The sequence below is a fragment of the Amblyraja radiata genome, chromosome 19, assembly GCF_010909765.2.
Source record: "Amblyraja radiata isolate CabotCenter1 chromosome 19, sAmbRad1.1.pri, whole genome shotgun sequence".
NCBI classification, from domain to species: Eukaryota; Metazoa; Chordata; class Chondrichthyes; order Rajiformes; family Rajidae; genus Amblyraja; species Amblyraja radiata.
This window is the reverse complement of record NC_045974.1, coordinates 29,351,199-29,378,277: the sequence shown is the minus strand read 5'-3', so window position 1 is coordinate 29,378,277 and position 27,079 is coordinate 29,351,199. Positions and strand designations below refer to the sequence as shown.

Below are 27,079 nucleotides of genomic sequence, written 5' to 3'. Positions count from 1 at the left end.
AGAAATCTCCCGAGTCTTTTAAAATTGATTTAAATACTTAACAGCAAAATTGTAGCGAAGCAATGTTATATTCAAATGGGTGACAAATTTGAACGTGAGTGCTGACAAATGAACGCACGCAGGTTTCGCATAAGATTAAAATAGCTAATCTTTGGATGAGGCAATGAATGGTAGAGAGAGTGAAATAATCATTGTTCAAGTCCTTAGTGGTGATTTGGTTAACGGGTGCCAGTGATGGTGTCATTGACATGTTTCTTAACTATCTTTTTCCCCTTTTCCAGCAGACAGCATCTCCAATGTAAAAGTAATAGAACAGAATTAAAACTGCATATCAAGAGGAGATTCCTTTCATGGGCCTTCTTAAAGTAATTGCATTTTAATAGAAAGTATATGAACTATAAGAAAACCTGTGTGCAGAGCAGTTCAATTGGAAAGGGAGGGCCGACATATGTTCAACCATCATTATTCAGTGATCGATTCTTACAATATTCAATTAGATCTTACCTCAACTGTTTTAAATTCCTGGGCCACAATGCACTTAGAACAATATGCAACCTGCCAATTGCTGTAACAATTGAGAGTTGGTAAAGAATGGCTAGGTATCAATTATCGATCTAATAGAAAGATGGAAGTGGAAATCATGTTTGGTTTAATTCCTGAGCCATTAATAAGATACAAAAAGATCTTCGGAGACAAGTGCAAAAATGCAGTTCAAAGTGGCATATCATGTCTAAAGAAGGATCCCAAATTGAAACGTCACCTGCCAATTCCGACCACAGATGCTGCACTGAGTTCCTCCCGCAGTTTGATTTTTTTCCTGCAGTTTCTTGCAAATGCATATTGTTAAAGTAAGGGAAATGCTAAATGGCTGATCCTTCTACAAATTTCTTTATAGCTTAGAAATACATTCTCAGATTATAGTAGATTGTACTATCACTATTAGCTAAAGTGCTTTACTGATGCCTTGTTGTGTTATCTACTTTGTGTATTAATTGTTTTCAGGGCATAACTGACCTTTTGTACAAGTGTTAATATTGACAAAAGATGCTAAACACCAGTATTTACTGTAAGTAGTCTGTTCCTTTGCTGTTCTTGCAATTAAGTGTTTTGAGATAGGACGTAGCATGTGAAATGTGTCATCATTCAATATGATAATCTTATGATTCATTAATCATTTTATTAGTTTTCATTTGGAATATTAGACAAGTGCTAAGTTTTTCAATGCCCTCTTTCCTAACTCCTCCCACACCACCCCCATGTATACAACACTCTGGGCTAATTCCGGGAAAGGAGATGAATCAGTTGGCTGCCTACTTAGTTTCTCTCACTTTGCACTGGAGAAGAGGTAAATATTTGAAACAAAGGGAACCATTACATCTGGGCAGAACACGAGAATGTCTTTGGCTACAATCTATATCTTAGAAATAGTTAATACTTTTTCAGTAGAAATGCAGGTGCAGGTATATATCAAATGACCAACAATGGGTAATTATGGGCTCCAACCTTCCTTGGTCATCTGTTTCAGGCCCTGCTTTGTTCTGGCCTTTTCTTACCGCTAGTTCCCTCCCCACCACTTTCTGTCTGAAGAAGGGTCCCGACCCGCAACGTCACCCATCCCTTTTCTCCAGAGTGCTGCCTGACCTGCTGCGTTACTCCAAAATTTTCTGTGTATCATCTAATACTTTTGTAGATGCATCTGCTTTCTCGAGCTCAATTCAGGTTCTCCAAGAATAAAACAAAAATATTTTATTACATAATGATTCTATTGCCGATGAAAGAGACTTTTGAACCAATTAACAACTGAAATTGTACCTCGTCTTCCATTTCACCTATTCAGTGATCAACTGATGAATGAGCATTATCTGACCTATTAACATTGATTGAGTTAATAAATTTTAAAAAATCATGCTGCACTCAACAGCATTTACAAATGAATTGCTGTTTCGATTAGCAACTCCATATTAGTGAACACTACGAAATCTGGCCTGGATCAAGTGGATGCGGAGAGGCAGTTTCGACTAGTGGGAGAGTCTAGCACCAGAGGATATAGCCTCAGAATAAAAGGAGATAACAAGGAATTTCCTTAGTCAGAAGGTGGTGAATCTGTTGAATTTGTTGCCACAGCTGACTGTGGAGACCAAGAAACTTGGGTATTTTAAGGCGGAGATTGACAGATTCTTGATTAGTAAGAGTGGCAAGGGTTATGGGGTGAAGACAGTAGAATGACGTTGAGAGGGAAAGATAAATCAGCAATGATTGAATTGCGATGTAGACTTAATGGGCCAAATGGCCCACCTGTTCCAATGACTTATGAACTTATGAACTTATCTCACATTATTAAAACTCATGTGTGTTCACTAAATCTGTTGTACTTCCAGTGGAGCTGGTGCCAGCAGCCTCCACCTTCAGCCCGGTATCTTTTTGTTTTTTGTTTTTTTAGTTATGTTAAAGTGTGTTTTTTATGTTTTTTAAAATGTCTTTATGTGGGGGAAGAGGGCACGGTGCGGGGGATACCGTCCTTCGGTCGCTTCCTGGAGAGGACGCGACTATTATTCGAGTCGCGTCCTCACCCCCCCAGCGGCCTACCTACTGGATTGGCGCGGCCTTTCCTGCCGGGATTGACCAGAGCTCCAGCAGCGGCGGGACAGCGCTGTAACATCGCGGGGCTGGCGATGCCTTACCGGGGATCGCTGTCTGGAGCCCGGAGTGCTGGACCTGCTGCGGTTTGTGGAGTTCCCAACGCGGGCGGTGCTGATCAACAACACGGGGTCCTGCGACTCCGTCGGCTTGGCCTGCGGACTCGGGAGCTGCGGACTCGGGAGCTGCGGACTCGGGAGCTGCGGACTCGGGAGCTGCGGACTCGGGAGCTGCGGACTCGGGGGCTGCGGGAGGCGGCTGATCAGGAGGTCCGGGCCGCTGAGGAGGAGGATGTTCACCGTCGGGGATCGGCGTCGGCGTTCCACTAGCCCGGCGTGAGGGCCTGAACATCGGGCCGCCCGGTGCGGCGACTGCGGGTGCTCGGAAGGCCCAAACCACGGATGAACATCTGGGAAGATCGGAGGGGAGGCTGGCTGGACTATGGTGCCTTCCTCACCTTGGTGCCACTGTGTTATGTTGTGTCGTGGACTTTCTGTGTTTGTGCTTTTCTTTTTTTAATTCAATTTTATTTTTAATATGTTTTATTATTTATTATTTATTTATTTTTATGATACTGCCTGTAAGGAAAATTCATTTCGTTGTCTCTAATTGAGACAATGACAATAAATTTGAATACAATACAATACAATAAAGAATACAAAGGTTAATGAATTTCTGACCAAAATAGTAAATTGCTCTGACAGTTGTCAAAACAAAAATGTAACATGATTTTCATTCTGCCCCAGTTGCCTTCTTTAACTTAGTTGAATTACAATGAATTCAACTCTACAGTTCTAGATTCTACAGTTTTGCAGTGCTGAAGCTTCAGATAACACCAATATGATTATGGTCTATTATCATATTACAATAAATGTTTTCAGGCAATTCCAAAGTTCAGGACAATTAATAACACTATTTTGCCTTCAGGGGGGGAAGGACATTCATTGTGCAGTGAAACTGACACCTTCTAGATAGACACAAAATGCTGGAGTAACAGTTGGTCAGGCAGCATCTCTCAAGAAAATGGATAGGTGACGTTTTGGGTCGGGACCCTTCTTCAGGCCTTCATAACTTGTGGACAAGTGTTGTTAAACATGAAAATTCAGAGCTTGCTTTCAGTGATACAACCTTTCTTTGACAAGGTGCATTGCTGAACACAATCCAGATGAAAATCTTCTTGAATGTACTGAATTGCGAACCTTTACGTCTTACATCCTATTCTCACTGCATAATCTCTTGAAAAGATTTGGGTTTATTTAATGATGTGTAACAGGGTTCCCAAAGATTTACCGTGCCATAGTTATACCTGCATGAAATTCTCTCATTAAAAATCAGGGTTAATGCCCCCAAAACATTCCCCTTGGATTAACTATTTCAAATTTCACAGTTTTTTAAAAAAGTTGAAAAATTAATTTGTTTTTACACATTTCAGTTTCCACCTTAATCCCATTTCTATGTCTCAGTCTTTATACTTTGCCCTTGAAAATGTTTGAAAATTAGAGTTGTTATCTTCCTGGACACCGTCCACAAATTCTTGCATATGATTGTTCAGTCTGTCGGATGGTATCAGTGTAGCTGGTTGTCAGAAATCCTGCAGGGCTGATACAAGGAAGAAATCACTATTGGGAGAAGTGAAATTCACAGCGCAGTAATTATTAAATCTTTACGTCTAGCTCCCTTCAAGATCATCAACAAGCAGCGTCACTTCACCTTAAAACTTGGGCCAATGTATATATTTTATGAGAAAGCTATAAAAAATACATTTGACAGGCTGCTGATTAACAAAAGCGACCATCAGTATGATCACCACTTCCACTATGACAAATTGTTAAATTAATTCTGCATGGATCTCTGCCTGTTTTCCTTCATATGCTTACAGCATTTCCTCATTTACCAAATGGTCCATAAAATCAAATACATAAAGGTCAATTTTTCTAAACAGTTATACTTTTATTCAGGAATATAATGTACAAGCAAATTACAATATTCAGACTGTCAATTTTTTGTGAGTGACCCTTATGTTATTGAAACATATTATTCTGGATGGACTTGACAAGACAGTTGCTGCAAGCATGTTTCTCTTTGTGCGAGAATCAAGATCTCGGGGGCATAGTTTCAGAATAAGGGGTCATCCATTTAACATGAAAATGAGAAGGTAATTCTTCCCTCAGTGAATTATGACTGTTTGGAATTCACTACTCCTTTCATCTGTGGAGGTTGAGTAAGCAAATATATTCAAGGCTGAGGTGGACTGGTTTGGTCTAAAGGGAAATTGAGAATTATGGGAACAGCAAGAAAGTGAAGCTCAGACCAAGGTCGATCAGCCATGATCTGTATAACAACAGAACACATTTGAGGGTATGTATAGATTACTCCTGCATCTCTTTCTTAAATACTTATGTCTCATGACTGACAAGTATAGTAAAGAAATGTAACATACTGAAGGAAGAAGAGAAATACTCAGCAGGCCAGGCAGTATTCATGGAGAAACAGAAGTAACATTTCAAGTCAATCATCTTTCATGATTTTTGTTATGAAATGTTAACTGTTTCTCTCTCCGTAGATGTAGCCTGACTTGCTGTTTATTCCAGAAATCCAACTACTGCAGTTTTGGTTTTTCACTGTAAATCCCGAGGATGACATTAAGAAACTTTGTGATTCTACTCTTAACTTTGATAATGACACGAAACAAAATATCTTCAGAAAGAGAAACTACATACTAAGTGTTGAACTGCGAGTTTTGTTTTCAGTCGATCTTTGCACACACTGAACAACGTTGTTATAATATCAACGTATCAGTTTATACTGTACAAGTGAATTTGTTGTATTTGACTGTCCCAATGATATGACTGATTTCTGTGGCTCGACTCTATAAATGAGATCAATATTCCTCACAGAATAAATTGTTAAATGAGAGCAAAATACAGAGTGATGAGTGGGAGGTGTTCACTGACTGCGAGCAGGTGTAGCTATGTAGTTTGATGGAAAGTTGTTTTATTGTTTCAGAACTCATCTTGTCAACGTACTGTCTTTGATTTCTAATGATCAAACTTAAATTAAATATTTACAAGTTTACATTTTCATTTTTATTGAATAAATAGCACTGTTGGCAAGTATGAACGATATAACTCAAGTTTATATTGGATTATTAAACAGCATGAAATACTGCTTTGAGCAGCTACAGGTTGGATCACAGTTGAGCAGACCCACTGTCTAGAACCATTGCCTGAAGCCCTCACATCAGGCATATGCCAAGATCGGGTATGGAAAACTAATCTGGTTGACTCGCTGTCTCCTTAAGTTAAGTTACCAGGTTGAAAGAAGACAATCTCTAACTGAAGGCAAAATTTGCGGGTGAGGTTTTGCTAGCCGTGAAAGCTATAACTGATGTTAACAGTTCCTAGATATTTCTGACAATAGACACTAGACAATAGGTGCAGGAGTAGGCCATTTGGCCCATCGAGCCAGCACCGCCATTCAATGTGATCATGGCTGATCATCCCCAATCAGTTCTCTGTTCCTGCCTTCTCAACATATCCCCTGACTCCGCTATTCTTAAAAGCCCTATCTAGCTCTCTCTTGAAAGCATCCAGAGAGCCTGCCTCCACCACCCTCTGAGGCAGAGAATTCCACGGACTCACAACTCTCTGTGAGAAAAAGTGTTTCCTCGTCTCCGTTCTAAATAGCTTACTCCTTATTCTTAAATTGTGGCCCCTGGTTCTGGACTCCCCCAACATCGGGAACATGTTTCCTGCCTCTAGCGTGTCCAAACCCTTAACAATCTTATATGTTTCAATGAGATCTCCTCTCTTCCTTCTAAACTCCAGAGTGTACAAGCCCAGCCACTCCATTCTCTCAGCATATGACAGTCCCGCCATTCCGGGAATTAACCTTGTAAACCTACGCTGCACTCCCTCAACAGCAAGAATGTCCTTCCTCAAATTAGGGGACCAAAACTGCACACAATACACCAGGTGTGGTCTTACTAAGGCTCTGTATAACTGCAGAAGGACCTCTTTGCTCCTATATTCGATTCCTCTTCTTATAAAGGCCAACATGCCATTCACTTTCTTCACTGCCTGCTGTACCTGCATGGTTACTTTCATAGACTGATGAACAAGGACCCCCAGATCCCGTTGTACTTCCCCTTTTCCCAACTTGACACCATTTAGATAGTGATCTGCCTTCCTGTTTTTGCTACCAAAGTGGATAACCTCACATTTATCCGCATTAAACTTCATCTGCCATGCATTTGCCCACTCCCCCAACCTGTCCAAGTCACCCTGCATTCTCATAGCATCCTCCTCACAGTTCACACTGGCACCCAGCTTTGTGTCATCTGCAAATTTGCTAATGTTACTTTGAATCCCTTCATCCAAATCATTGACGTATATCTGACATATGAGAGACATTTAAAACACATTCAATTTAATATAAATATTTTAAAAATAATTAAAACACAAAAAGTCGCAACACATAGAATATTTAAACTAAAGCAAAATAATAAAAAATAACTTGCTTTCCCCTTTGCTTACAAGCATAAGCCCATAATTGCCAATGAAATTAATGAGATCTCACACCTATACAGGTCAGACATTGTGGAATCCAGTGTAATGATAAGCACAGTTCTATCAGTCATCATATGTACGGGACATATGGACAGTCAAATGGCGAAGTGTTAGTGGCTCAGATTGGAAACACTGTCAAAGATCAGTAAGATCTGGCCCATTATTTTGAACCTATTATTAGCACAGATTTCTGGAAATAAGATGCATAAAGGAGTGGGTTATGTGTATTTTTTGTTACTATCTAGGGATGGTATACCTACATAAGCTTAACAATTATCGGGAAGTCATTGTAGGCCATATCATTGTGCATAACTGGGAAGTCAAAGGATATCACATGTACAAAGGCACAAAAAGGGAAAGTCAGATTGTGGCTGAAACAAATTGTTTATAGAAAGTAAAAATCATAAATCAAACCAGGCATTTCAGAGTAGATTGTGCAATTGTAAGAGAAAATTTGTTTTTGCCCTGAGACAGACAGAGAGAAAGAAGTGGAAGCACCCGAGATGCAGATGCGGGAATCTGTTGCAAAAAAATGAGAACAGTTGGAGGAACCCATCGGGCCAGTTGACGTTGTGGGTTGAAAAACTTAATCAAGACTGAAAGTGTGGGGCAGATAGTAGTTAGTATAAAGAGGTGGGCGAGGCATAGAGTAAGAGGGAATAAGTGGAGCAAAAGGAAGGTCTCGACCCGAAACATGACGCATTCTTTCTATCCAGAGATGCTGCCTGTCCTGCTGAGTTACTCCAGCTTTTTGTGTCCATCTTAGGGGATAAGTGAATACAGGTGAAGAGGGGATGATTGGCAGATAACATTCAGTAGTGGAGAAGCGTGGGGATTGCAACTGTGTTGGGAGGTGATAAGTGGAGAACAAAAGGTTGCAGATTCAACACCTCATTGGTCTTTGAGCTGTCCAGAGGTCATAAAAGTGCTGTATATCATATGTTTATGATTGTTTTTGAGACAGCCTTGTTAGGCAGCATGGTCATAGGTCATAGATTGACATAGCTTTTGTGCATTGCTGAGATAAATCAATCTCAATTCAGATGTACATTGGAATTTCTTTATTTTTGTCATAGGATTATTTCATCATTGGATGCGTTTCTATTAATGGCATATAGTTCTCAAGGATTAACGGTATTCTCCAGAATACTGCCATGAATATTCATGGAGAAAGAATTGTGGGGGCAGTAAACACAGAGCAGTCATTGAAACACAGGGTTGGAGATGTAGCTCGGGCTTTTGAATGCCGTGAATTAAACAAAATCTGTTTATACAACTAACTGAGTCTATTAAGGAATGGAAACAAAATTGCAGCAAATTGCAATATAAGCAGCACATTTCCCCCAGAAAGGTGCAGAGAATAGCATATAATATTGACAGGTATGGAGGAGAATTATTGCAACTAGAGATTGGTAATAAGTACAGTCTTGCTAGCAACGTACACCATTCAAGACTGTGGCCTCATAAGTATAACAAATGCTATAAGAAAATGTACAATATCCTGCAAAGTTTGGAACACATTTAAGTATTTTGTTTTAAATTCATTTAAAATTATTTTTTAAATATAATGCTTGTTGCAAAGCATACAACAATAAGCAAAAAAGCCTGACAAAAAAATAATTATCAAAAATGCAGTATCTATGGTAATAAACCTTGCCAGGTTTCCCCCAGAAATGGTAAATGGCTCGCAGCTGGATGAAAGAAATACAGAATTATGCACATGATAGATTCAAACTCCCTTAAAAATGAATTCACAAATGTTACAATGGCAGTTCCATTCTATTTAATTAACAAATGCAACAACAGTAATTCAGTGATTACTGTTATTCAGAGAAACTAACTAAGAATCAAAGCAACATCATGCAGAGTACTGAATTGTTTTCAAGGAATGAAATCCAAGGTGTCAGTTTTAATAAATCCAAGTGCACCATTAAAATGAGGATTAAGTAACTGGTACCTACAGAATAAATCAAATAGCTCAATTTCAAACCATAGAAGAAGGGAACAGCACAGTAGGTAAGGTTGCACTATCCTTGGTTCTTCTTGGTTCTTGGGTGCTCCAAAATATTCCAACTGGAATTTAAACTGGAGGTGGTGAAGGGAGGGATTAAGCCAGAAAGGGTATAAAGAACACACACTATAGAATTTAACATAAAACATTCCCACACAGCAGAATCAAAGTTTCCCACTGTGTGGAAAGGCACCAGTCGGTCTCTTCCTCCACTGTTCCCCGTGGTCAGGGCCTCCCCAAGCCCTCCGCAGTTGCAGCTACGGGCGGCCCGATGTCCAGGACCGCTCGCTGGGGTGATACAAGTCCGACGTCGGGGCTGCGGGACGTCCTCAGCGGCGTGGACACCAGAGTCGGCCCCCTCCTACCGGAGTTGGCGGCTTCCAAAGTCCGCAGGCCGCGCCGGGTGGAGACTGCTTCTGTAGGCCCTCTGCAAGGCGCCCCAGGACTCCACGATGTTGTTCAGCGCCGCCCGCGTTGGAAGCTCTCCGCACCAGAGCTCCACGATGTTGGAGCAGCGGCCCAACGCTCCGGAGCTCCAAACGGCGACCCAGGTAGGCATCGCCCGCTCCACTGTGCCGCCGCTGTAGCAGCCCTGGTCCGGTTCCCGGTCCCCGGCAGGAAAGGCCGCTCCGATCCAGCTGGTAGGCCGCGAGGTGGGGGGCGAGGACGCGACTCGGAGAAATAGTCGCGTCCCCGCCAGGAAGAGACTGGGAAAAGGTTTCCCCCTTACCCTGCCCCCCTCCCCCACATAGAAAAGTTAAAGTTTCCCCCAACACAAACTTTAGACTAACTAAAAATAAAAAAAAAGATTTAAATAACAGTAGGTAGAGGCTGCTGCAGTGGCAAGTAATAGTATCTAGTTTGCTGGCTCCTGTAAATTAAAGCTTCATTTTGCCATAAATGTAAAAAATAAGGGATTATCCTTTGTGAAATCTAACAGCAAAATGCATCAAGTTAACATTTACACAGAGGTACATATGTGATATTGACTGGTTTTTGCAGCTGCCAGAAGCTGATTTTATATGTGGCATGGGCTTGTAATTGGACTATTGTATCATTCATTCTCAAGGAGAGGGTTTGATGACCAAGCACAAAGCAAATTGCCCTAGAAGACAAAGGCAAACATTCCACTGGGTCACTCATGCGCACTATTAACATTATTCAATTTAAACTGGACTTTAGACTTTCGAGCATGGAAACAGGCCCTTGGCCCATCGGGTCCACACCAACCAGTGATCACCCTGTACACGAGCACTATCCTGCACACTAGTGACAATTTATCATTTTACAGAAGCCAAATAACCCACAAACCCGCACGTTTTTAGAATATAGGAGGAAACCGGAGCATCTCGAGGAAACCCACGTGGTCATAGGGAGAATGTGTAAACTCCTTACAGACAGCGCCCATAGGCAGGATTGAACCTGATTCTCTGGTGGAGTGAGGCAGCAACTCTTCCATTGTGCTACCCCTTAGTTAGATTTCTTGTGGTGCAGTGAACAAAATTTGCTTCTCCTTGGGGAAAATGTTTATTTCAACAGAATAAATAAAAAAAATAGAAAATGCTGGAAATACTCAATGTACACTATTTTATATTCTGGTCAGCAATCACATGCGCCTTCAGTAATTCCAGCTATCTACTGTCACAGATCCATATTCAACATAACAGGATTTGAAGGTGTTAAGTCCAGGTCCTTTTTAAAGTTGCCTCACACATTAGGAAGTCAGATTCCAGGCGAATAATGTTCAAAACCAACATAATCTGATTCTTGTATTCAAAATATTAAAAAAGGCATCCTTCACTGCTCGCTTTATTGTTGCAAGGATTTGCTTTTGCTTAACAGAAGTTGACGTGTGGCTGGCAATGTATTCTTCAAATGAAGTAATCCAAGAAAAGTCTATGTTACTGAATTACCTGAATTTTTCTGACACTGGCTCTTCAGTTTACTACATGTTCAAAAAATAAATTGTGTACAGTGATAATACTGGGCAATATGAGGATATTGATTATGGTCTGAAGTACTGCTATATTCTACCTTGTCTCCATCATTCTGCAGAATTAGTTGCTTGCACAGTCCTGTAGCTGGCTGGAAATTTAAGCTCTCAGTCTCACAAGATTAAGCTTTAAAATTCAGCGATCCTGTGTTTGCAGACTCTGTGTATTACTCAACTACTTTCTAGAAATTTAGATTCTATGCTAAGTTAACTGAAGCTGCCTGGAAATTGGAGTTGGGACAAGAAAGCAGAGGGGGAGATTATTACTTATGATAACTGTCCCAAGTTGCCTATCTCAAATATCTGCTTTTACCTCCCAAAGCAGATTTTGTATGTGATCAGAGGATTGATGTTAGAGGATTCTCTTCCTGACCTTTTTTCTCTTTCCTATGATGCCTTTTCTTGCAGCAGAGTTGTTATGATATCTGTCAAAATGTAGTATTTAATGAGACTGATGACAGGTACATTAAATATTCATTCTGCTGAACTATTATGAAATACTTGCCTCATCCAGAGTACTGTGTTTGGTTCCAGTCCCCAGATTATATGAATTCAGATTCAGATTCAGATTCAGAAAACTTTATTGTCTGTCGTAACAGAAAATCTTCTTTGACGTGGCTCAACATACAAACAGGACAATGTACTGATAAGCAGCCATACAACACAGATTTCTGCGAGCACACACAGTGTGTATAGATCTTAAAAGCAAGTATAAAGATTAAAAACTATAAAAATAGACAAGATAAAAGTTGTGGATACGTGTAAAGTGACAGTACGTCAGGGTTAATTTGTCCCTTGTTCATTTTTAATTTAAGCTGTTTATGGCAATGGGTATGTATGAGTTTTTGTGGATGTTTTTCTTGGATAGGGGGACTTTATATCGGCGGCCTGATGGCAGAAGTTGGAAGGACTTGTGCAGGGGGTGGTTGGGATCCTGTGTAATGAGGTTGGCTTTCCTTTTAACTGCCTGGGTGTGAAGTACTGATAATTGATTTTGAGTTTTGCCAGTTATTTTGCTTGCTTGATTGATGATCCGGGAAAGCTTTGATTTGTCTTTAACAGAGGTGAGGGTGAACCAGGATGTGATGTTAAAGGTGAGTACAGATTCTATAAGTGATTTATAGACAGCTGTTAAAATGTCCTGTCTGACATCAAAGCTCCTGAGTTTCCTCAGCAGGAACAGGCGTTGCTGTGCCTTCTTGTACACAGAGTCTGTGTGCTGGGAGAAGGACAGGCGGGTGTCAATCTCTGTGCCCAGGTATCTAAAGGCCTCTACCTGCTCAACTGTCTGCCCATTCAGCCTCAGAGGTTCAAAGAGAGGTTGGGGGGAAGATGTTCGCCTCCCCCCACAACACAGCTCCTTGGTCTTGGAGATGTTAAGCTCCAGAGAGCTCTCTTTGATCCACAGCATCAGGGTGCTGACCTGCTGATAGTAGGCAGCCAGAGAAGTGTGATCCTTGATGTGGGCCACCAGGGCCATATCGTCTGCATACTTAAAAAGGGAAATTTCACTGTTATTGTTTGTTATGTTGTTTGTGTAAATGGAAAATAAAATCGGTGATAAAACACAACCCTGGGGGACACCAGTGTTTAAAATCATGTTCTTGGATTTAAAACCATTTACCACCACATGCTGAGGCCGGTCCTGCAGGAAGTCTTTTATCCACAGGATAAGTGATGGGTTGACTTGTAGATCCAGAAGGCGGTTGCAGAGGGTGACCGTGTTGACTGTGTTAAAAGCGGAAGAAAAGTCCATAAATAAAATCCGTGTGTGGGGGTGTGGGGAGTCCAGCTGTCTGCTAACTGTGTCCAGGAGAGTCAAACAGGCATCCTCCACCCCACGCCTTGCCTTATAGGCAAACTGGAGTGGGTCAAGCCTGTCCACCACCATAGCAGTGAGGTGATCACTTACCACCCTCTCCATACACTTGGAAAGAATGGATGTGAGTGCCACCGGTCTGAAGTCCTTCATCTCTCTGGCGTTAGATTTCTTCGGCACCGGTATAAGTGTGGACTCCTTCCACATCCGTGGGACACAGCTGGAGTCAAGGAGATGCTGGAATAGCTGAGTGATGACATCACCCAGCTGAACTGAGCATTCCCTCAGCACCTTGCCCCTGAGCCTGTCCGGGCCAGAAGCTTTGTGAGGGTTGATGCGGCCCAGTATAGATGTAACCTTCCTTTTATCCACTGTGATTGATGAACTGCTGGTGAGGGTCCAGTCATTCTGGGGGTGTGTCCTGTCAAACCTGCTGTAATAGATGTTGAGTTGCTCAGCAAAGGTGGCAGGGGTCAGAGCATTGGATCAGGGCCGGTTTCTGGGTTCTGCCCATCATGGTGTTAAGTCCCTGCCATGCCTCCCTTGCATTGCCAGTGGTGAATTTTTCCTCCACTTTGTTTTTGTAGTGGAGTTTGGCCAGCCTGGTCTTCCTTCTCAACTCACTATTATACTGTTTTACTCTGTGTTTGTCTCCCTGTAGGAATGCCACTTTTTTGTTATTAAGACACTGCTTCAGGTCCTTGGTAACCCAAGGCTTGTTATTAGGGTACAGCTTGACCTGTTTTGTTGGTATAACAGCGTCCACACAGAATAACAAATAGGAGGAGATAGAGTCTGTCAGCAGATTTAGGTCTCCCTCACAACTTTGGAAAAATATTTCCCAGTCAGTGATCTCCATGCAGCCCCTAAATTTGCATCGATAGAGTCATCGTTCCAGACTTGAATAGTTTTTGTTTGTATATCTTCTGTTTTTAGTTTTTGTCTGTATTTTGGAAGCAGCAGAATGACATTGTGGTCGGAGCGACCGAGTGGTGGGCGGGGCTTTGAGACATAGGCTCCCGGTATGTTACCGAAACACAGATCCAGCGTTCTGTCAAGTCTGGTAGGTGTGGTGACATACTGCTCCAAGTTTGGAAGCAGTGTGGTGACATCGCATCTGTTAAAATCCCCAAGCAGGAAGACAGGCTGATCGCTGCTCTGTTGAAACAGTCAGCAATGCGCTCCGCTGCAAATGCGTTATCAGGTCCAGGGACATACGCTAGGATAACTGTAATCTGTGTGAATTCACGGGGAAGGTAGTGAGGCCTGAACAACACCGTCATGATTTCGTGGTGTTTGCTGCATTCAGTCTCTCTGACAGTGAAGTTGACAGCCCACTCTGTGTTGACAGCCATGCAGAGCCCGCCCCCAATCGACTTCCGCGTCATCCTAGTGTCTCTATCAAAACGGATGATCTTAAATCCATCAATGTCGACATTGGTTATTTCTTCTGACAACCATGTCTCCGTAAAGCAAAAGAGACTTGTTTGACAGTAGTCTGAGTCAAGTTTGGTGAGTGCGGAAAGTTCAGTTATTTTGTTGCCTAGTGACCGCACATTGGAGAGAATTATTGCAGGTAGTGGCAGCCTCCTACCTCATCTCCTCATTCTGTTCCGTATTCCTCCTCTGGATCCCCTTTTCCTACGAATGCGCTTGATGTAATGATTCCTCTGTAGCTGAGGAATCCCATTCAGGGAAGAAGGTGTCGCTTGTAGAACCAGGGGAGCAGGCCGCAGATCCAGCAAAGTGTCCCGTGAGTAGGTGAGCCTCCCTCCATGGCGTGTCATGGGATTTGCCGGTGTAATACATATCGCAAATACTGGTTCCAGAAAGGCGGTCAGGACACACAACCTCGCTAAATACTTGACCGTGGTAGTCATACTTGCTGTCGTTAAATACCGCACTTAATGACTCTCAGAAAAACACCAAACAACTCAGAAAACATGCAAACATACGGGAGCAGTGCGCCGCGAGTCGCTCACAGAGTAGCGCCCCGCCCATATCGCTCACAGAGTAGCGCCCCGCCCATATCGCTCACAGAGTAGCGCCCCGCCCATATTCTTCACGAGAATATATAAACGCATACAGAGGATCATGAAAAGATTTACAATTGTGCTCATTAGGATGAAGGACTGCACTTATAAGGATATATTGAAGAGGCGGGGACTGTTTTCTTTAGGACGAGATAGTGGATGGGAGATTTAATACGTTAATAAAATGGTGAGGGAGCGGAGAGAGTAAATGGTAGAGGGAGACTATAGGTGGAAGGGTCAAGGCATAAAACAAAAGGAAAAATAATTATGTGTGACATACAACGTGTGGTTTAACGTAATGCCTGCTGACGTTAGCGGCAGATTCAAGGGGGGAAATTGACATTTATGTGGGGAAATTTGCGTAAACATGGATAAATTTGTGAAGAAAAAGGCAAGAGAGCAAGAGGCAGCAGATGGAGCTAGACAGTTTCTTTAGTATAGAATACGTTTATTGTCATTGCACAATACTGTGCAACGAAATTCCATTGCATCTCATTCGGTTTCAAAAGAACAAACACAACAGCCATTGACTCACATATACACATATCAGTAAAAAAAATAAATAAATAGGTATTAAAAATATTTTAAAATAATATTGCGCATTATCTTGCACCCCGAATTATATTGTGCTTCCCCAGTGTTCTCTGTTAGAATTAAGTTCTTTTATCGCACATGGGTAGAAACTATTTTTTAGTCTACCGGTGCGAGCCTTCAGAGACCTGAATCGCCTCCTAGAGGGTAGCAGAGTGAAAAGGTTATTGGCAGGGTGGGATGTGTCCTGCTTGATGTTTGTGGCCTGGCTCAAGCATCGGGCCCTGTATATGTCATCCAGGGAGGGCAGTTGAACGTTTGTGATGCTCTGTGCATTGTTTATAACTCTCTGCAGCGCCCTCCTCTCAGCCACAATGCAGCTAGCAAACCACACCAGGATGCCATAGGAGAGGATACTTTCCACGGCGCACCGGTAGAAGGACAGCAGCAGCGGCTGTGAAACGTTTGCTCTCCGCAGAGACCTCAGGAAATACAGCCGCTGCTGTGACTTCTTCACGAGAGTGACTGTGTTCATTTGCCATTTGAGGTCCTGGGAGATGTATATACCCAGGAACTTAAAGTCAGTGACTCTCTCCACCATGTCTCCTTTGATGTAGAGAGGAGCAGGTTCCTCTCTCCTCTTCCTCCTGAAGTCAACAACCAGTTCTTTTGTTTTTGTTGGGTTGAGTAGCAGGTTATTTTTAGTACACCAGACAGTCAGTTTTTGGACTTCATCTCTGTAGACAGACTCGTCGTTGTTATTTATCAGCCCCACCACAGTCGTGTCATCCGCAAACTTGATGATCCGGTTTGTACTGTGTGTTGGTGTGCAGTCATAGTAGTGAACCAATGCGGACATGGTGAGCCAAATGGCCTTCTTCTCTGCTATACCCATTGTATCATTCAAAGATAATATGAAATGTTGCATTTTGGCAGAATAATTTAAAATAAAATACAGAAAAGTTCTGAGCTAGGGAGAACTTTAGAAAAATGTTCAACCTGCAAAGTGCACTCTCCCATAAAATTCACACTAAATGTAATAACTGAAGATAATTTTTGTGATGAATATTTTCATTGGAAAGTAATATCGATTCATCCATCTGAATAGACCTGATTAAATTTATTCTGCATCTGCTTTATATGAAGAAGGGAATATTCATGTCGTAAATTGAGCCTTGGGGAATGCCCATCCACATGGTTAAAACAAAATTACAGGCTAGAATGATTTATAGCTAGTAATTGTAGCATAGTTGGTCACTAAGAAAAAGCACACCCCATTGAAACAAAGCATAGTTCTTTAAATAATAAGAGTAGCTTGTAAGTACATCAAGGTCTCTTCAGAATGGCACAGGTGGCATGGTGGCGCAGTGGTAGAGTTGCTGCCTTACAGCGTCAGAGATCGGGTTCAATCCTGACTACAGGTGCTGTCTGTATGGAGTTTGTACGTTCTCCCTGTGAACTGCGTGGGTTTTCTCCAGGTGCTCTGGTTTCCTCACACATTCCAAAGATGTACAGGTTTGTTGGTTAATTGGCTTTGATAAAAAGTGTAATTTGTCCCTAGTATGCAGGATAGTGCTGGTGTATGGGATTGCTGGTCGACAGTGGACTCAGTGGGTCGAAGGGCAAGTTTCCATGCTGTATCTAAACTAAACTAAACAAAACAAAGAACAGTAATTTCTGAAGGGTATGCTCATCATGCTCTCAGGGGAAGTGGGATACACTAAATGTAATTTCTGGACTTCCACATATCACAGCAAGATTAGCGAGCTAATAGCCTTGCTGCTGAAATGCTGGTCAGATATTACTTTTATGGTCCTGTTTATACTAATGATCTTACTTTACCTACACACTTCCCATGTTGATCTGAAGAAAAGTAAGATCATAGGGATTAAAAAATCAATTTCAACACAGAAATCCTGTCAGTAATGTCTCTGAGAGAGGCCGATTGACAGAGGTTCCATTGGTCTTTATCAAACTGTAATGGCAGATGATAGGAAGGGGGGATAAAATCAAACGGTACTGCAGAAAGCAACTGCAGAAACTGTGCATACTCACGGAATACAATAGGAATTGCTGGGGGAAATGAAGAAATCCTGAACAGTTCCCAGATTGCTGATTAGTAAAATCAAGCATGTTTGCATCGATCATAAATCTATTGGCCAGATTGCTGCTCAATAAAAAAAAGCATGTTTGCATTGGTCATATATCTATTGATAGTAACCTGTAGCAAGCCTCAATTTTGAATTCTTAGATTTATCCTTCATTTTCAGCTTCAGTGCAAGCAATATTATTATTTCTTAAATGTATTGCTAGGTAGCTTTGATACATCAAGGTAGGTTTCAGGTCAGATTGCCAGGTTTAATAATTTGGTTGGTGTACATTAATGTAATGTGTAGTTGATGGCATTTCTTATTATGTTCATTTTCCTGATTCTGTCTGTATTCTTTACCAAGCTGTTCAAATGGTTGAAGAATGTTTTTGGGGCTCCTTTCCTAAGCTGACGTGTAGGTAATTTGCCTGTAAGGCACTGCTTCTCTCTCTGTTATAGAAGTATTTGCCAATGGACATTGCCATCATTTGGAATTTTGGGACAGTTTTATAATTGCCTCTGCACCTTTTGGAGCTGGAGAGATTAATCCACATGCCATATCTAATTGTAACTACATAATGTAGTTACATTGGAAGAATTATGACGAAGACAGCAGGAAGCCAGATTTTTGGGCTGAGTTCTCACAAATCCAATATGCTTGTAATTGTGTAAATAAATGGACCTGGGCCTTCAGTTAAATAAAACATTTGATGGGATCATTAAATTCAATATACCCCACAATTCAATGAAGGACTAACCCGTGTCTGTTGGTTCTTCTGCCAAAACCAAATCAACACCATGGTGCCTGATAGTTGCCAACATTGCAGCAGGCAGCCAGCACTGTTGTGTGGCTGCACTTATGAAAAAGGAGCATAATAAGAAACTAACCCAACTTCCTAAAACCAGTTTGCACTATGTAAGTGGGGAGGTGCAATGCTGTTGTAGTAGTTGGCAGATTTCATTGATTACAACTATACTACAGCACAGATGCCTCACACTGTTTCCTGCAGAGTTTGAGGACGAGAATTAATCCCCAGATGCGAGGATGGGTTCCAGCAGATTGCTTATCTGATCATCTTTTAACAACCTGTCCCTCCCTGCATGCTCTCTTCTCATTCTCCCAGTGCTGCTGCGTGTCAAGCACAATGTGTGTTGGAGAATCCTAGTCAAGTCAGCTCAAGTGGAGCCTGATTTATTGTCCTATGCACGTACGGTGTGATACAGTACAATGAAAAATCTTGCTTACAGCAGTATCATGGACACATAGACTCGGACCTAAGTCAAGAAACAACAGGTTTGTGCTTACATTTTGAAGTCGGTCTTTCCATGCCTGCCTCCACACATTAGATTTTGTTAGCTCTGGAATATCAACTCTAGAATCTATCAATATCCAGCAGAAATAAATCAGTAACTAACATACAAGTAGTTGATGTTTGCTTTAAATAATCCTGGAGGTAACCATGATGAGTCCCTGAATAATGTGAATTAATTTCCATATTCCTGGTTCATCCACTTAATTCTGACATTGTTGGTGCAATTCATTATTCCCTTCAATGTGCCAACTGCCAGAGAAAAAGAGTGTTTGAAGATTCAAAACCTCAACCCTAGCACCAAGCTCAAGATGTACCAAGTAACAGTGATCTCTGCCCACCTGTATGTTTTCCAGACATGGACAATCTGTAGCAGCCACTTAAAAATGTTGGAGGAGTATTATCAATGCTGCCTGTTCAGAATCTTCCAAATCCACTGCAGGGTAGACAAATCAACGAGAGTGTCTTCGCTTGGAGCAGCGTCCCCAACACTGAGACTGCTGATCATGCTCAACCAGCTCCAGTGACTGGATTGCATTATTTGCTTGCCTGATATAATTACTCCTAATGGAAAGACTCCTCATAGAGTCCAATGCATTGAACCATTTCCAGTGGGCCACCCTTGAAGCATTCTTGAAAAATGTAACATGCTCATCAATTTATGGGAATACTAACCCAAGGTTATTCCAATCACAAAGGAGTACCTGGGGAGGTATCTAACATTTCTGGTTAATTGACAATTCTGACTAATTGAAACAAATGAAAAAATGATTACTTTGCTGTATGTTGATTCATAATTTTGAGTGATGATATACTGAAATATTTTAGTATAATTATTCAAAAAAAGTCCTTTAGAAGTTCATTAACACTTTGGACTAAGACAATATTTTGTCTTGATATGAAAAGTATGTATAGAGTTATTGGCGCAGTAAATTATTTATTTTAAAAAAAACAATTAACCAGAAGGAATATAAGGAGTAATCAAAAGTGGAGGTGTCACTAGGGATAGGCATCTCATATTTTAATATGTTCAATAGAAGCACAATATGAAACAAGGATTTCAGGGCATCTGAATAGGTTTCTCATTTATCATATCCACTAAATTATTCAATAGTTTGGTGACAATTATTTGTGTTTTCTTTTCTTAGGATTGGGAGTTTCCACAGTTTATGGGAAATTTGGAAATCAATCTTCCTGGTCTTCCCACCTCACATATTCAATTAAGACTGCCTCACTTCAAGAAGTTATTCAAGAATGAATATACCATTTGTATCACAGGTACGAACGCTATGTAGAAAATAGTGGAGGTAGGATTTGTAATAGAAATGCTTAAACTTAGTACTGAATTATGTCCAATTAATTATTACCCTGCTGACTGGAGAATATAACTGCCCTTACTCATTATTTGATGTAATAATTGATTCTATGAGACATAAAAGTAGGTGGAATTGTAGGATGGCTGTCAAATGATGCAGCAGGGTATAGATCAGTTGGAAATTTGGACATGTAAATGGCAGATGATGTTTAATTTGGATAAGTGTGAGGTGTATAATTGGGAGGTCAAATATAGTGATAGAGCTTCAGTCCATCTTGTCCATGCTAATCTAGTCTCCTTCCAGAGTTAGTCCCATTTGTCTGCAGTTGGAGAGTATCCCTCTAAATCTTTCCTATCCAAGAACCTGTCCAAATGTCTTTTAAACATTGCAATTGTACCCGCATCTACCACTTTATTTGCTAGCTTGCTCCATATACTCACAATCCTCTAGAAATCAGCCCTCCAGTCCCTTTTAAATCTTGCAACTTTCATCTTAAACCTATGCCCTTTAGTTTTAGACTTCCCTATCCTGGTGTAAATACTGTGGCTATTCACCTCATCATTGCCCCTTGTGATTTTATATACCTCTATAAGGTCACCTCTTCACCTCCTATGCTCCAGGCAAAAATCAATCCTAGCCTATCTTGCCCCTCCTTATAACTCAAACCCTCCATTCCCAGTAACAACCTCAAAATCTTCTTTGCAGCCTTTCTAATTTAATGACATCCTGAGATGCAATTATAATGCAAGAGGAAAGTATACAGTAAATGGCAAGACCCTTGGGAACATTGATGCACATAGCTCCCTGATAGTGGCAACACAAGTGGGTAGCATGGTTAAGAAGACTTTGGCATGCTTGCTTACATTATCAGTTGGGGCACTGACTATATAAGGTGGGAAGTAGTGTTGTGGCTATAATAGGGTACATTTGGAGTAATGTGTGCAGTTCTGGTTGCCACATGGTAGGAAGGGTGCAGTGCCTTTGGAGGGATGCAAAACAGGTTCACCAGGATGTTGCCTGGTTTGGAGTGCATGAGCAATAAGGAGAGTGTGGACCAACTTTGATTGTTTACCCTGGATGGTTGGAGACTGAGGGATGACCTGATAGAAGTTTATTGAATTATCAGAAACACAGATAGCATCGATGGCCAGGAAGACAAAAATGCTGGAGAAACTCAGCGGGTGAGGCAGCATCTATGGCCAGAGTCTTTTTCCCAGTCAAGTACTGGAGGGCATGGATTTAAGGTGAGAGGGGGGAGTTTAATGGAGATGTATGGTTCAAAGTTTCAGCCTGGGAGTGGTTGGTACTCAGACAACATGTTGCCATGGGAGGTGATGAAAGAAGACAGGATAGCGACATTCAAGAGGCAATTGGACAGACAAATGAACAGGCAGAGAATTGAGGGATACTGACCATATGCAGGTAGTTGGGATTAGTTTAGTTTGGTTTCATGTTTGCCCCAGACATGGTGGGCTGAATGGCTTGTTCCTGTGCTGAGCATGTGCTATGATTAAAATACTGATTAAAAAGTTACTGGCTGGATATTTGAAGTTACTTTCATTTTGTTTTTCATCTTGTGGAAACAAATGTATTTGGTAAATTGTTATTGGTGAATTCTGTCCAAAGATAGGGACAGGAACAGCTTCTAGTGCTAAATGAGTGCCAAGATATTAGTCACTGAGTGTGAACCTAAAATATGGATTGATTAGTGCCCATTTTTAAATGCAAATGTCTCGCAGAATTAACTTTAACCTGGATTGATTGATTGATTGTTCCTGAGTGACATAAGGATAAGGGGGAAATCCTTTAAAACCGAGATGAGAAGAACTTTTTTCACACAGAGAGTGGTGAATCTCTGGAACTCCCTCCCACAGAGGGTAGTCGAGGCCAGTTCATTGGCTATATTTAAGAGGGAGTTAGATGTGGCCCTTGTGGCTAAGGGGATCAGAGGGTATGGAGAGAAGGCAGGTACGGGATACTGAGTTGGATGATCAGCCATGATCATATTGAATGGCGGTGCAGGCTCGAAGGGCCGAATGGCCTACTCCTGCACCTAATTTCTATGTTTCTATGTTTCTATAACGTCCAAAGTGAAGTTAAAAGTCTCGACCTGAAACATGGCTTATCCTTTCCCTCCACTGATGCCGCCTGACCCACTAGATTACTCCAGCATTTTGTATTCTGCTCTTCCAAATACTGTCCATGTTAGTCCAATGTCAGATGTGGCATCACTATTCTGGCCACAACTGGCTCTGGCCTCAACAACATAAAATTGGAGCTCAGTGCTGCAAACTATGATCATCATACAAGTTGAAGTAACTTTGTATTAATTTATGGGGTTTAATTGATTGTTAAAGATGGAGGCTTGAATTAGCAACTTCAGAATTCACCAGAATTCAAACAGCTTCCAAAACCTAATGGTCAATGCTTTTTCCGGCATTTAGTTGCTGACACCCTTATGCGAACTGGGTACCCGGGCGTGGTGTCGAAGGACGAGAAGCCGAAGCAAAGAATTGAAGCCAAATAACCGAACGGAAACAAAGCCTAAAAGCAAACTAACCGAAAGAGGGGATGCCTTCGGTAAGAGGGGAAACTTACCAAAAAGCCGCTCTGCTGAAACACCAACTCACCGAAAGGCTGCGTTGCCCCCACTCTCCCATGGCCGCCCTCCGCCTCGTCTCCCTCGTGTGACCGCACTGTGATGGACTGTGTGTCGGCAGTGCCGGGTGGAGCAGAGGTGAAAGATCAGCACCTACCAACAATGAAGGCACTATGAAACCAGCTGCCGCAAGCCCTTCCCACAGGACGGGGTCGGCATTAAAACTCAAAAAAGAGTTACTGATTTAAATAAATAGTATAAATAGTTCTTACATTCAGGAACCTGGTTAATTAAGTGGGGGGATGGATAACGGGGGTGGTAATGGCGATGCCACCGGGGGATGGGGGGGATAGTGTGGCCGATGCCACCGGGGGAGGGGGGAATAGCGGGGGTAATGCCACCGGGGAGGGGGAATAGCGGGGGTAATGCCACCGGGGGAGGGGGAATAGCGGGGGTAATGCCACTGGGGGAGGGGGAATAGCGGGGGTGATGCCACCGGGGGAGGGGGGAATAGCGGGGGTAATGCCACCGGGGGAGGGGGAATAGCGGGGGTGATGCTGCCCAGCAGCGGAGCACCGCACTCACCCACTATGCAAACTCTTCACCGACTCAATCTGCCACTGGCGTTGCTGCTGCAAGTTGGTCAGAGGCGGCAGGTGACCAGCGCCGCGCTCTTTGACAGCGGGAATATCCATCTCATTGTTGGAGGTGTTTCGGGGGCAACCCTGGCTCAACAGCCTATCCAGCATTAATCCAGACCGCCGGCCATCTGGGAATCCAACTACCGGCAGCAATCAGTCGACTGTCGCCATCATCCGACCGACACACAGCCCATCACAGTGCGGCCACACGGGGGAGACGAGGTGGAGGGCGGCCGTGGCAGTGGGAGAGTGGGGGCTGCCCCGAGGGATGTGCTCCTTCGGCCGCTTACAACTTGGTGCTCGGGTTCAGAGTGCCCAGTCACCTATGGCTTGTGTGGAAAAATGACCCCCACCCTCCCGTCTCCATCGGCCAGTGATGTGATGGACGCTTGTGTCTGGACCAATTGCTGATAAGTCCCGCCCCCCCCCCCCCGGCATCGCCATGTCTGTTATTTGACTATACGGCACAGCGGTCATTCAGCGAGTTGGCTTGCAGGCGACGCAGCCTTTTGGTGAGTTGGCGTTTCGGCAGAGGGGCCTTTCGGTGAGTTTGCTTTTAGGCGTCCCACCCTTTCGGTTAGTTGCCTTTTAGGCGTCCCGCCCTTTCAGTTAGTTTGCTTTTAGGCATCCCACCCTTTCGGTTTGTTGACGTTTCTGCTTTGTACGCTTTCGGTTATTTGGCGCTTCGGCTTTGTTTCCGTTCGGTTATTTGGCTTCCACTTCTTTTCTTCGGCTTCTCGTCCTTCGACGCCACGTCCGCACACGTGCGAAATGGGGTGATGCAGCTGGCACCATTCCATTATAAAGGCTTTGTTATGGCCATGACTAGCCAGTCTGAGTGGGTTGGAGGCTTCCGGGCAGGAGAAAAGGCTTGCCCATTCCCAGAATCTACAGTCTAGTTTTCAAGCAGCTGCAGCAGTTTTCTACTGTACTTCCTAATGTGTTGCTCACTGTTGCAACAGGGACTGCACTTATTCATAGATTGTTTCATCTTCTTGGCTGAGGAGCTTGTGGCACTGGGATTTACTAGCATGGCTTCCCGTGAGCGCAGGTTGTTAATGAATGCCACAGTGGCAGAAGACTCCTTCATCCTGAGGAAGTTTGCATTCCTGCACATTTTGGGCACCTGGCACAGTACAGTGGTTTGGATACTGCAGAACAAAGCTTATCCCCTACTTCCCTGGCTCCATAAATCTTGAGCTCTGCAATCACATTATCTGAGCAAATTCTCTGGTTTTCAAGTCATGACTGTTTTTAAGACCTTGCTGTATGCAAAAATAGTTGATGTATTCCTTGCCAGTGACAGCAATGCAAGGGCATATGATTTAGTTCAAAAAGCTGACAAATGAAAAGTCTGTGTACATTGGCAATCTGAAGTAAGACTTTTAATACTCAGACAGTGAGCTGCATTAATGGATAGAAAAATCAAGCTTCATACAATTCTCAATAAATATTTATGTTTTAGTGGAATAGAGCATGCATATAATTTAATTTCTTTGGAGACAATCCATATTTTGCACATAAAAATTGCCTTATTGATGCAAGAATTAACGCTGTTTTTTGTTGTCAGTTTGAAGAAAATTCTTTAAGCAGGGTTTTCTAAGGGAATCTTACTGTTATTCATCACATTTGTTTGCAGGTAAATGGTTTAACTATGGCATCATCTTTCTTGTATTGATTTTGGACCTGAATATGTGGAAGAACCAAATATTTTACCAGCCAGCGGAATATGGTCAGTATGTGGGACCTGGTCAAAAAATCTACACGGTGGAAGATATGGAGACATTAAAGGATTTAAACAAAACCACTCTAAATTGGGAATGGAGGTCAACTAATATTAACCCAGTGACTAACAGGACCTATGTTCATGGTGACATGTTTTTGCACAGCAGGTATACAGGTGTCAAACTTGGAGTCAAGTGTCTTGCTTTTGTTCCAAGCATCTTGGCATTTATCCTCTTTGGTTTCTTTATCTGGTTTTTTGGGAGATTCCAGAAAAGCGAATTAATTAACGATGAACAGGATAATTTGTATATAAAGATCAAAAGGAAATCACCATCTGAATTTAGCAAAGATTTAAATGATCCTGGAGAAGAAACACCAAAGCCTATGACTATAAACAATGAATCACCAATGTCCACAGGGACGGAGGTGGCCACAGTTATTGTCCACAGCACTACTCCTGCTTCACCTACTGAAGACCAGGGCACTTTCCTCAAGGATTCACAAAGCAACACTACAGTTGACACAAAACCGCCTTCTGAACCTCTGCCCCCTCCTATTTTGCCTGACCGACTGGCAAAAACAATAGCTGACCAAAATGGTGAGACGAAGACTTAAATCAAGCACATGCCTTAAGTAGGAATTTACTTTTTCATTTTTACACATTTATAGATCTTTGTACATTTTGTGTTAGTGTGTCACTTTGACTTACAAAATACTGACCTAGGTTTTAAAATAAAACAAACTAATAATGTACTGTAGGTGGTGGTTCTGCAATGGAACAAAGTCACTTTTATTTTTTAAGAAAAGCATAATGTTGTGCCTATACCTAGACATTCCTATGTAGCTTGCCTTTCGCAATAACACAAAGGTTTGTCTCAATGCTGTATTAAATTGTACTGTAATATTGTATTAATCTCTATTGAGGTTAAAATGATAAGTACTGTACATCGTGCCTTGAGAAAATTCATTTTGTATTCTATTGTCTCAAGGAGGTTTTCAAAAAAATTGTAGATTTTCACCTTCACAAAATATAAAATATTAGCAGTTCTTGAATATCTAAAGCGATTGCTTCTGTGACCATTGGGGTATACCTTGTGCTTTGCTGCATTCTTCTGAGGCAGAAAATATTGCTGGGAGTGTTAATTATGATCACTGCTTAATTGGTAATGGTGTGGACAGTAGTGACGGCTGAACCACACGTGAATAAAGATTTGTTGATTAACCTCTTAATTTTGCTAAACAGGCAGTCTGCCACAGAATGCAATGATGGTGGTGGAAAGAGACACTGCTGCCCTGTGTGCACAGCAGTAAATGAGGAGAATATATATTAAGAATTGCATTGTACCTCTGTATACTGAAGCACAACAACTGTCTGTATTGATATATACGTCTAGATACTCGAATAAACAGTGAAATCTTTTCATCTTGTGTTCCTTTTCTATTTGAAGCTTCACTGAGATGATCTTTGACAATAATCCCCAACCGGGTGGCGTCAGCAATGGCTGCCCCGCCAACAGTCTGTCTGTCCCTTCCTTCTTTGTGCTGGAGTAACTCAGTGGGTCAGCCAGCATCGCTAGATGTGCATATGGAATGAGCTGCCACAGGAGGTAGTTGAGGCAAGTATTGTGGTTACATTTAAAAGGCATTTGGGCAGGTACATGAATAGGAAAGATTTAGAGGAATATGGGCCAAAGCTGAGGGATATGGGACAAGTGGATGTAGTGTAGATGGGGCACTTTAGTCAGCATGGGTAGGGTGGGCCAAAGGCCGTGTTGCTGTGCTGTTTGATTCAGTGACTGAATCTAGC

The 27,079-nt window shown here is 42.2% G+C and overlaps 1 protein-coding gene across 4 annotated transcripts in view; it reads left to right on the top strand.

Moving 5' to 3' along the window:
- The window catches only part of tmem117 (transmembrane protein 117), a 276,064-nt gene extending 249,369 nt beyond the window's left edge, over positions 1-26,695 (top strand). For 3 of the 4 annotated variants that reach the window (XM_033038139.1, XM_033038141.1, XM_033038140.1), the window contains exons 7-8: positions 20,140-20,269; positions 25,187-26,695. In XM_033038139.1, the coding sequence (XP_032894030.1) occupies positions 20,140-20,269; positions 25,187-25,887 (831 nt within the window). In that variant the 3' untranslated portion in view covers positions 25,888-26,695. Of the gene's footprint in view, positions 1-20,139; positions 20,299-25,186 lie in introns of all 4 variants that reach the window. The other variant, XM_033038142.1, reaches the window with a different exon arrangement.
- Positions 26,696-27,079: the final 384 nt, after the last annotated feature.